Source organism: Chelon labrosus (assembly GCF_963514085.1).
Source record: "Chelon labrosus genome assembly, chromosome: 22".
NCBI lineage: Eukaryota > Metazoa > Chordata > Actinopteri > Mugiliformes > Mugilidae > Chelon > Chelon labrosus.
The window spans coordinates 947,844-960,450 of NC_140355.1; the positions used below are offsets into that span (position 1 = coordinate 947,844).

Below are 12,607 nucleotides of genomic sequence, written 5' to 3' on the forward strand. Positions count from 1 at the left end.
TATTAACCTATAGTACATAGTATGAGCCCTGACAAAAGTATGGCAAACCATACAATCAACAAAAAATGTATTCGTTTACGAAATGCAAGTGTAAAAATCAGTTTAATCCTCTCTTTTCAACTGATTGTATCTTCTGCATTTCTGCTGTGTCGTATACTAAGCCTATGCTCGTACACGACGTGATTGGGATTTTCTTATTTTGAAAATGTGACCCGGAAGTAGCTAGCCAGTTGCAGTGGAGCAGAGCCAGCGGTTCCCCTCAGCCTGTCTCCTCCTGTGTTCTTGTGTGTTACAGGACGACCACCTTTAACACAGATCATCCTATAGGCTTCGATGGGCAGCTGCCCGGTCCGCGCCGCTGGGACACATCGCTTGTTAGACAGCAGTCCGGCGGCACTTATCCCCAGTGAGATGTCAAGGGAGACGCGCGTCGCGGACAGAGCTCATCGTTGCCTTTGCGCTGGTTTTTGAGAAGCATCTCTGTGGTAGTTACTACTGTTCGTCAACGCTAGCCGGCTGGCGAGGTAAGAAGACATATGAATTACGCAAGCAGAGGCGGTTAAAGTAGGTGTATCCCCTCTGTTAGACGTGTCTTTATTAGCCGAGACACGTTAGCTGCCGCTGGCTATCTTCGTTATGGATGGATTCATGTCTCTTTTGTTGAATGATGTCCTGACCTCAGTGGGGATCACCTTAGATGCAGAGAAATATCTCCGTTAGAGCTCACGGCCCAGTTAAACACAGTTAGATGAATGGGCGGTAACACAGTTATCATTTACATCAGCATTAGTTACTGTCACAGCTGAGTTAGATAACTGCCCATATTAGAAATTGCTGACAATTGAGAAGCTCCTGCGACCCTCCAAGAATCCAACTCATCTTTACGCATCTTTGAAGTGCCATGCTTGTTCACCCCTCCTTGAGCCAGACGTCCTTCTTGTATCTATTGTGCCTTGTCGCGAATGATTCATGTGCTTTTTTTTTTTTTTTCTGTCTCTCTGAGCGGTTGCGCCCACAAACGTCCGATCACATTTAAAGATATTTTTGTCTGTCATAATAATCGTTTATGTTGTCGGTTTCGCAGCACTGGCGCATTGTGTTGCCGAGATGTGTAAACATGCCCTGCAGGTGTTTAATAGCCCTTGTCTATTTTTACATGGTAAGTTCGCTGCGGGGGCTGCTGGATAGAGATGGTACAGATGAGGATCGTATCCTGCAGACGTCTGGTGACAATGATAGCTTCCCTCTATCCATACAGAACTCTGCAAAAGTTTGGTCCAGCCCAGTACCCAAAAATAACCTGTTTAGTTTGCACCTTGTGCATCCTTCCAATCTATATAGTGTATATTTACTCCTGTCTCTATTTCTTGTACATTCGTTCATATGGAAATGGTGTACATTGTTTGCATATACTATATTGATTTATTTCATCATCATCATCTTTTAATTTATTTTATTTTTATTACTATCTTGTGCATATTTTTCTTTTTATTAGCGGTTTTCAAGAGTCTTTTTTCCCCCTTTCTGGTCAATAAGGTTTGTCTAAGTCTACTATATGATATAACTAAAATAATATCATATTCACACTTGGACTTGGAGAATGTTCTGGTGTTGCTGCTTAAAAAAAAAATAACAGATTATTTGCAGATTTGTCAATGACCGTACATTGCAGCCTGACTGAAGATAGTTCTTCACAACTCTAGCTGTGTGTTTGGACCTGATGTTTATGTTGTTTGGTGAATTTTGGACCAATCAGGCCCCTTCCACATTTTTAATGTCTAAATCGCCTGAAACTCCCTGCTCAGTCCTGTATATAGACACACACAAGACACTACCGGGCATGGCTAATAGCTATGAAGCTACAGTCAGAATAAACTTTTTCTTGGGCTGTAAACGATATGAACAAGAAGACGCAGTGATAGTCGTACATTGTGACCTGACTGTGTGCTGACTTGACCTGATTACACATCTATCTTAGCAAACGGGAGGTTGCAGCCACCGTGAGAATGAAATCTGGGACAGTCCAGGTCAACCTAAAAAAGGTGACCACGTGACACATTTTCTCCAAAGTTTCTTATTTCTATTCACATTGAAGTAGGGCATCTGTAATATCTACAATCAGCAATGTCTGCTTTAGTGGCAACAGTATGGATGGCAGCATCCACCACTGTAAAGGACTTTAACCACCAATAGGTTGAAAAGACCAACATGTTGCCACTGTTTCCAGTATTTACTTTTGTGTGTGTTTTTTAAGGCAATACCAATGGATTGTGTATATAAAGTATTTCTCTTTTGTTTGTGATCAGGGGAGAAAAATCAGTGTCATGACTGGAGCCGAGACTGAGGATGATATACCATTAGGGGAAAGGAAGACTGTCACAGATTTCTGCTATCTCCTGGACAAGTCCAAACAACTCTTCAATGGGCTACGGTTAGTTTTGCATTGTGGTCTTCTGTCTGCTGGACTGGGCTTATTTACTTTAACTGTATATTTGTGGGAAATGCACACGAAGAAAAGGAATGGTAGCAACTGAGTATCTCTTGGAGGTTTGTTTGCATTGGAGTATCCTGCCACATTCAGGATAATCCAGTACATTGCAAGTGTACTGGATTATAGGAAGTAGTGTTCCCTTAATGTATGGACATGGGGTTCAGGGTAATGGATGGGTGTGTACAGAGCGTACAGAGCGTCTGACGTTCAACCTGAAGACTGGAGTTTGTGTCCTTTCACAGCCTACTCTGTACTAGAGTCAGACCAATATGGGGAGGCAGCTGCTGACTTTGAGAGCTTAAACATTTAACTGACTGGCCACACTCAGTTTGTAACAAAAAAAAGGGTTAGAGTTACATTCTCTGATGAGTCGCAGCTATTTTGGATATGGTTATAAAACATTTTTGATATCTTACATTTATTTAGTTATTTCTGAACAAGATTTAGACTGAACAGAACATTGTGCAGCTGGTACAACGTAAGCAAGGTAAGACAAGGGAAACTGTATAAAGTAAATGTGTTAAAGGCACAAAAATATTTACATATTGTATCAATGTAACAACTGCCAGGAAATATACATTATTTTTAACATTAAATGACAGACAGTGGGAGTTTATCCACCCTTTCACCCTTTGTTACACAAAAACAATGTGATGTTAAGTTGTCAATGGGCTATAGTCCACATATTTAAATAATGAGTGCATCAAGGTGCCATTTCACTAAAACTAAACCTGGCATGGCTAACATGACTGGTACTGGGCAGATTTAGGTTTTACAAAATGTCAGTATGGTAACATGCTTCCATTTCATTCAAATAATGCGTTACGTGGGGACTCAGACTGAGACTCAGACGTCAGTTCCTTTCTTCTCTGCCCTGCCCAGCTCAGCTGTAATCTGTGTGGTGCTGTCTGTTGCTAGCAGTAGAGTTGCCAAGCTCTCTGATGGACAAAAACTGAAGAACAAAACATTTTATTTTATCAGTGTCAGTGTAACGTGCAACCTGTTAGATTCATTACGTCACTGTGGACCTCTTTGTATGCATTGAGGTATAGAGATTTGAGATTTTGTTGGGAAAAAATAGCTCTGGATCACTGGAAGATTGCTCAGTATCTGCAGATACCCTCAGATATCAGAATCCAGGCTAGAATTACTATAACAGAATGTTTTTTTCTTTACAAGTGTGCTTTGACTGTCCAGCTGCTAAAATCTAGATGAGACGAGCAAAAAAAGAAAATGTTGATATGCTGTACTGAGTGCAGTTAGTCTTTATAAGCAGCAGGGAGTGATGTACATCCTACATTTTTCTTTGATACCTGACCCTCAGACTGGTGGGATTTGAAGCTAAAACATGAAAGGTAAACCACAGGCACGACTCAGGGCTGAAAAACACCTGAAAACCCCTTTAATATATCTTTAGTCTGTATTTGTATTTACACAACATTTGGTACGGTGCAGAATATTTGCGGAATCATGTTGAAAAAAAAATGTTAAAATTGACCATCAATCAATGTTAAGGCAGTAAAGAACAGCTTTTAATGAAGATACCACTACCACTAGTATTTATCATGTAGTTTAAGGGCTCAATGAGGGATTTTAAGTGCGACTAGTGTAAATTCAGTTTGACTACAATTGATTCAGAAAGTCCAATAACCAATGTCAAAAATGTTCTCCCCATTAAAATATACTTAAAAATCACTGGTGATAAATAAAACAAAAGTCAATATCATTTCTAATATCTATTGGATTTAGTGGACATATCTCATCTCCTTAGGCATAAATCTTAATAGGCATAGTAGCAGTTATGCCAAATGTGCAACATGCCTGCATTAGTCACATGAATTGTCTCTTGCTATTTTTGCTACATTCCTGATTTAGGAATTGAAATAATTGTTTTCTTGGGATTATATGAGTGAAGCAATCATTAGCCTTGTATTACTGACCTATTTAAAACTTTTTTTTAGGTTAATTGTGATTATTTGCAGACTGACTGCTGCTCCAGTATCACTTTTATACAGTGCCAGATCTCTTTTGGAAGCAGTTTTTCCTATTCCTTGTAAACTTGGAATAGGACTGTTTATAGCATTTTAACAAAATGATCGATGGCTTCATACTACACAACTTCAAAGGAACCACAGCAGTAAAGTCATACACTAAGAAGGAGTTTATATATTAGTTGGTGTGGCATGTCACATACTGTTATGCACACAGAACTATGGTTTGGAACTTTAATGACAGTATATGCTATAGCCCAAGTGATTCTAGATTTTGAGCAGATATTGACAAAGAATCTTGTACAGTCCCTTGAATACATTTTTTATAGAATAATAAGGTAAGAAATAAACTAATATACAGTGTCAGGCTTTTCTTTATTTTCACAGTTTTGTTTTGCTAATTTAATGGTTTTCCTGCTTGAGAATTTAATTCTGTAAATAATTATGTGTAACATCTAAGTCAAAGTGTGTAGGAATTGGGAGCTGGAGTTTCAATTCAATGCAATTCAATTAACTTTTATTTATATAATGTAATTATCAATACAAATTGTCTCAAGACGCTTTCCAAGATCCGGTCTGAAACCTGGCCTGAAACCCCCAGAGCAAGCCTGAAGGCGACGGTCTCAACTCTCTTTTAACAGGAAGAAACCTTGAGCAGAACCCAGCTCATATGGAGGGACCCATCTGCCTAAGGCCGGCCGGGTAGAGACAGAGAAAAGAACAGAGAGCAGCAGGAAAACGAGATAAACATACATCTGTCATAGATACATACATCTGACTAAAGCTCACATGTAGAATCTGATGATGATACAAATAAAACATATAGCTGATGATGTTATATGACAGAGTTAAGTTCTATTATGCATACTCTTGTTGCAGTAATTTCAGTCTTTCACAAAATAGTGCAATAACTAAACGACAGGTAAGCCAGAAAAAGAAATACATAAATCATACTTGGGAGTTACACCGCAAAAGGGTGTTTGCAGTTGTGCACAATATAAATTTTACGGGCTCAATTTACTGGCAAAACACTGGCATCATCATTCTGACAACTTTAGACGACCTTGTTTGTTACATGCTCAGATATTGTTACTTGTATTTAGTCTGACAAAAAGTGGTATCAGAGCATCTCTGATTCTTGGTGGACTGAACAGTTTCAATAGTGAATAGGTGAATGTGGTGCAAGTTCTTATCTGCTTTGCTGTTAAAGCCTAGGTCCAGTTCTCGGCTGGATTCGGGATTTGGGGTGTTTTTTTTTCTTCATATGGTTTCAGTGGCTCTCACAATAAGCTCAGTAACATTGTAGAAAGTAAACAGACAGACTGGCCATCTGGAGTAGCAGGAGTTTTCCCGCTGAGCTGCTGAACCTGGCATCTGATGGTGAGCCAAGCCGGACAGCAGCGACAGAAAGAGGAAAAGGGTTGACTCTTGAGCTAGACTCATAGACTGATGCATAAAATGTTCCACTGATTAGGCAAATGACATTAGGAATTGTGATGTATTGGTGACCAATAAATGTGTGCAGTAAGTAAAGTAAAAACAGGAAAATGGAATTATCGATGCTATTTCAATAATAACATTGTGACTGCTTGCACAAGAATGAAGCAGATCTAATGGAATTTGGAAGGCTAAGCAAAATATAGTAGCTACAATGGTTAAAGCAATTTAAGAGTGGAACATGTAACAGATAAAAAGGCCTCAGTCAGATTATCGAATGAGAATAAGGGCTCATCAGTTCTTTAGGGCTGGGTACCACTATTGATTTCCTGAGTTGCTTTAAGTCAGATTCACAGGTCCCGATTTGATTTGATTTGATTCAGTATCAATTCATTTACAGATATTTCACTTTTAAAACAGTTTTACTTAAAGCTAATGTTGTCATTGGCTCCAGAGATATGTGGTATTTCCAAAACATCTTCCTTCTAGTCTGCAGATCTTGGATATGGCTTTGCTTTTGTGCAGCTCTTCTCTGTCATCATACTTTTTGAATCCACTCACATTCAGGCCTGACAGTGCTCTCAGGGTTGTAGCTTCTGGCATGTTTTGAATCTTCCTTAGACTAGACTTGGACTAATCTTGTCGTGCAGTGCAGGGCACACCACAAAAACTATGGTTGTAGATGCTCACCAATGGCCCGGCACTGTCAAATGGCCGACTGTTGCCTGGGTGTGTCAAAGCTTTGTGTAGTTTGAATAATTTATCAAGCAAAAATACCAAACATTCAATGTGTCCAGTTCCTAAAATGTGAGTTTTTCATGGCTTTTCCCTGTTTTCTCTGTACCTGTAAACTGAACTTGATCTTTGACTTTGGTCAGATTAAATAATCCAGATGTACCTTTCATCATTTCATCGCCAAAAATCCTAAAAATCCTAATCTGAAGTCTAATTGGGTATACCCAAAATCATTCTATTTTGGTTACAAACTCGTTGTAAGGTATCAGAAGTCTGAAAACCTACCTCTCAGAACCTGTTTAGTTAGCCGTGCATCATGACGGCTAACTCTAAATATTTAACAGTTCATTTAAATGCAGTGTGATGTTTGCAAACCTATAAGCCTTCAGTCATTTTTTTGTGTGATTGTTTTATTTTTTTTCTCTCCTTCTCACTCCTTTTTTGTGCTCTCTGCTGCAGGGACCTTCCACAGTATGGACACAAGCAGTGGCAGTCCTACTTTGGAAGGACTTTTGACGTCTACACTAAGCTGTGGAAATTCCAGCAACAGCACAGGTTATTTCCATCCCTTATTGTTTGCATGGGTAGATGACAACTCATATGTCACCGATATTGTGGTTCAATGAAATGAAAGTTGCAATTGGTTGCATTTTGATTTGAATGAATCCATCACCAAAAGAATGATTAATATTGACCTTAAATGTGACACAGTACGTGTTTATCTCTTTAAATAAGAAAAGATGGATAGATATTGTTTACATGTGGCACCTGGGTACCTATTGGTACTCAAAGCGCTTTACAGTCACACATCTACCTATTTGCTCACACAAGCACACACACATTAGTGCCATGCATTGGGAGCAACTGGGGGGTTCAGTGTCTTGCTCAAGGACACTTCGGTATGGTAAATGGTAAATGGCCTTGCTTTTATATAGCGCTTTTCTACCTATTGGTACTCAAAGCGCTTTACAGTCATAGACACATCTACCCATTCGCTCACACAAGCACTCACACAAAAAAAAAATAATTCAAACTGGGGGTTCAGTGTCTTGCTCAAGAACACTTCGGCATGTGGCACATTCCGGGGATTGAACCGCTAACCCTCTGGTTCGTGGACAACCCGCTCTACCTACTGAGCCACAGCCGCCCCGGATGCAACTACAATAGGTCATGAGTCATAGAATGTCATTTGCCAGATGTTCTTATCACTCACAATGTTTTAATTTTATCAATGTCTACTGCTCAGTGTTGTATTTTTTATATTTACTGATAGGCAGGTTCTGGACAGTCGGTATGGCTTGAAGAGATGGCAGATTGGGGAAGTTGCATCCAAAATTGGACAGCTTTACTACCACTACTAGTGAGTCACACTATGTTTCAACCATGACCTAATTACTTCATTGTCATTGTCTTACCTGAGTCATGTAACTGTGGGCCATTATAATCACAGATAATTAAACCTACAGTAGATTCTATTCTATTCTATTCTACTCCCATTTCTGCACACTGCTTTTTTCTCTTATTTATTACTATTACTGGTTTTCATGTCTTTGTTTTGGCATTTCTAACTTCCTTACAATACCTTGAGATAAATGTTACACAACTATAACATCACACTGAATGCTAAAACAAAAATAAAATGAAAATAATTGCTTTTGGCTATAACTGGTGTTTGTATAGTCGTGGTCATTCAGTATATTCAGGTAAGCTGACCTCATTCTTTGGGCACATAATGTTGCTGAACCTAGACCTGAGCAACTGCAGCAACCCCAGGTCATAGCACTGCCCCCACAGGCTTGTACAGTAGGCACTAGGCATGATGGGTGCATCACTTCATCTGCCTCTCTTCCTACCCTGATGCCCCCATCACTCTGGAACAGGGTAAATCTGGACTCATCAGACCACATGACCTTCTTCCATTGCTCCAGAGTCCAATCTTTATGCTCCCTAGAAAATTGAAGCCTTTTTTCCAGTTAGTGTCACTGATTAGTTTTAGATTCGATTTGATTAGATTACTGATATTGTACGTGTGGAAATGCTCTTACTTTCACAATTAAACATAGCCCTGAGTTCTACTGTTGTTTTTCTTCGATTTGATTTCACCAAACTTTTAAGTGATCGCTGATCACGATCAATCAGGATGTTTTCCAACCACATTTCTTCTTTGAAAACGATGGTTCCCCACTATCCTTCCAGTTTTTAATAATGTGTTGGACAGTTCTTTACCCATTTTTAGTGGTTTCTACAATGTCCTTAGATGTTTTCTCTGCTTGATGCATGCCAATGATTTGAAATGAGAAGCTACTCATTGCATCAGTAGGGGTTAAATAACTTGTTGTCAGCTGAAAGATAATCACCCATGCAGTAATTATCCAATAGGTGGCAACTTTTTTTTTTTTTAGCCAAGCAGTGTATTAGCCACTTTATCAGTCTTCTCAAGGCAATAGATCATGAAATATCTGCTGCTCTCTTTTCCAGTTCAGACTCAGTAACCATATTTGCAAAGCAGTGAATCCTAATCAACAGTAACACTGCTTGAATCTCCTCCATCCTTGTGCCATTATTTTTGTTTTACAGTCTTCTGTGTGGACCGGAGCTACTTGTTGTATAGTACTTGCAAAAAATATGTGTAAAAATGAACAACACTTTTGCATACATTAGCTAATTTGCCCGATCTTCTCTTTGTGGGTCTTAAGACCAAAACCCAACACAAGTAACCTTTTAATTCCTTGAAAAATGTTCCTGGAGCTAATAGTTCCATGTCCTTTGGATGGAAAACACAACTTAATGTGGATCACGTCAGTCCTGCAGCCAGATCTAAAATTCTGCTGCTGCTTTACAAAGCACCAGATCAGTCACGAAAAAAATGTGGCATTCAGTTTTTATGCTCCACATATGAAATGTATCATTAATTTGGGGAACTTACCGTGAATCTGTTTGTCACCTACAATTTGTGTTGTTGATGTAACAAATTCAAATTTGAAATGCGGTCCCTTCCAGAGATATCAATACACCTTCTTCCTATTTTTCATTGACAGCCTTCGTACCTCAGAAACAAGTTATCTGAATGAGGCCTTTTCATTCTACTCAGCCATCCGTCAGCGCTCCTACTACTTTCAGGTCAACAAAGAGGATAGGTAAGCTCAAAAATATGTAAAAAAAAATACAGAAATCCTAATTGTATCATGTTATCATGTGAACTTCACAAATTGTCTTTTTTTGTCTTTTTTCAGGCCTGAATTAGTAGTGAAGAAGCTTCGATATTATGCTCGCTACATAGTTGTCTGTTTACTGCTGAACAAGATGGACCTAGTCAAAGTTTTGGTGAAGGTATGGAAAAACTTTGTTGTTTGTTGTTAGTTGACCAACACTGTTATTCTGAAAAGCATTAAGACATACCACACACCCATATATACCTCATACAGCATAGAAAAGATGCACCTTAGCTCACGATTATAAAAGCACACTTGACTTCTAGTCCTTGGTGACCTTGGTGTGGTGAAGGATGCTTCATCCGACTATGGCAGTGGCACTCCTGCCAACCCGAAACATATACTTAGTAGGATTTTAGAGAAAAGATATCTGCACTGTGGCCTGTGTACCCTGATATGAGAGGGTTTAATGGTACACAGAGATTTGTGGTATTTCCAAAATAGTTTCCCTGTAGTTTGCACATCTTGGATATGGTCATCATAATTTTTAAATTCATTCGTTCTTCAGGCCTGACAGTGCTCTCAGGGTTGTAGCTTCTGGCATGTTTTGAATCTTCCTTACACCTGCACTAATCTTGTTGTGCAGTGCAGCAAGATACACCACAAAAACCATGGTTGTATATGCTCACCAATGGCCCGGCACTGTCAAATGGGCAGCTGGCTACGTGTGTCACAGCTTTGTGTAGCTTGAATAATTTATCAAGCAAAAACACCAAACCTTCATTGTGCTCATTTGCTTAAAAGTGAGTTCTTTATTGCTTTCCCCATGTTTTCTCTGAACTGATCTTTGACTTTGGTCAGATTAAACAATCCAATTGTAGCTTTCATAATAGCTAATTAGTCTAATTGGGTATACCCCAAATCACTCCATTTTGGTTACAAACTCATTGTAAGGCATCAGAAGTCTGAAAACCTACCCCTTTAGTTCTTTATGAAATGTTCCTAGGGCTAATAGTTCCAGGTACTTTGGGTGGCAACACAACTTAAAGTGGACCACATCAGTCCTGTACCCAGATCTGAAATTCTTCTGCTGGTTTACAAAGCACCAAATATATTTATGATCAGTTGTGAAAAACTACAAAAGTAGTATTCAGTTTTGTAGACAGTTCAGACAGTTTGGTACAGACCTTGGCTTTGCAGTAATGGTTTGGTAAGTTTTTACAACAGGATCAAGAACGACAGAAGACACAGAAGAAAGAAAAGCTTGAACACGGCTTCTGCTTTCTCTGTTAAAAATGTAAGGGAAAGTTAGCCTGCTTTTGAATTTTTTTACGAGACCAATTTATATAAATCGAGCAGAAGAGAGAGAGAAAGAAGTGTTTTTATTTTTAAATAAGCCAGTTCTGATGCTTCCTGTCTGTCTGTCTGTCTGTCTGTTACCCGCAGGAGTTATCTGAGGAAATCGAAGACTACACTCAGCGATTCAACACAGAGGACCAATTGGAATGGAACCTAGTTTTGCAGGAAGTGGCAGCTTTCATAGAGGTAACCAATCTAATAGTCAGTACTTAAACTGTTTCTTATTTCTTTAACAGTATGAGTCTGTTTCTTTTGAGTTACTGCTGGCTGACACACTGGAACATCTCTGGCTCACTGTCACTCTTCTCCATTTGTTTGTGTAAAACAGGCAGATCCAGTGGTAGTTCTGAATGACAACAATTCTGTCGTCGTCACCAGCAATCGGCTACAGGAGGGAAGTGTGCCTCCGCTGGAACAAGGCATGGTGGTTGGGCAGCTCATCCTTGCTGACGCACTAATCATCGGCAACTGTAACAACCAGGTTCTAACACACTAATTCTAATTCGGTTTTTCTAACCCTTCCGGCACGATTGTTGATCATGTTGATCGTATTTGCAAAAACTAGAGTTGTTGGCTTTAAAATGGAACTATATCAATCAATCAATGATCATCGTTTCAATGTATAACTTAACAGTAATCCCTGCAGTATGCAGTATCATGACTTCTTTACTGTAGTTGTCATGTATATGTAGATCGTCATTTATATGCAAACCTGATTGTTTCCACACACAACCAGCGGTATATAGAGATAACCCAGGCATTCTAGAACAAAATAATAACAATATATGAGTCTATCATTCTCTTTGGACAAGAATGATTTAAGAGAACTCCGGAATTCAGATACAATCAGACACAAATAATCTGCATTTCTCCACAACGTTAAACAGCGTTATAGAATTATTATTGTGGTTAATTATTTTTTGATGGGCCACAATTGAACACTAATGAAGCTGATGTGTTCAAATAATGCACAATAGGATAATGTGCCCTGTCACACTGCAAAGCCTTTGAGAGATCAAGGTGTTGACTTGGTCTATTTGATCAAGCATCTGTGGAATCTGCTGGGAAACAAGTCAAATCAATGGAGGTCCGACCTTGCAACATACAGGCCTAAAGGATCTTCTGCTAAAGTCTTGATACCTTATACACTGATCAGCCACAACACATCACTGAAACCGCTGACAGGAGAAGTAAATAAAATTGACCATCTTGTGACAATACAATGTTTTGCTGGGAAACTTTTGGACCTGGCATTCGTGTGGATGTTACTTAGACATGTAGCACCCACCTAGACCAGACCAGGCACCCCCACCCCATAGCAATGACACTCCTTACTTTTAACAGTTTTTTATTGATTTTCTTTTGAGGACAATAAACTTACAATTACACATTGCAAATACAATGTTTAAACCACCCACCCAAGAGAGAAAAAAAAAAACACC

At 39.2% G+C, this 12,607-nt stretch overlaps 1 protein-coding gene across 1 annotated transcript in view; it reads left to right on the top strand.

Annotated features, from left to right (window-relative positions):
• The first annotated feature begins 263 nt into the window (after window positions 1–263).
• Window positions 264–12,607, top strand: part of scai (suppressor of cancer cell invasion) — a 30,939-nt gene continuing 18,595 nt past the window's right edge. The window contains exons 1-8 of the mRNA XM_084572173.1: window positions 264–524; window positions 2,307–2,431; window positions 7,114–7,209; window positions 7,928–8,014; window positions 9,693–9,791; window positions 9,888–9,984; window positions 11,253–11,351; window positions 11,494–11,646. Coding sequence (XP_084428299.1) covers window positions 2,325–2,431; window positions 7,114–7,209; window positions 7,928–8,014; window positions 9,693–9,791; window positions 9,888–9,984; window positions 11,253–11,351; window positions 11,494–11,646 — 738 coding nt within the window. The 5' untranslated portion in view covers window positions 264–524; window positions 2,307–2,324. The remainder of the gene's footprint in view (window positions 525–2,306; window positions 2,432–7,113; window positions 7,210–7,927; window positions 8,015–9,692; window positions 9,792–9,887; window positions 9,985–11,252; window positions 11,352–11,493; window positions 11,647–12,607) is intronic.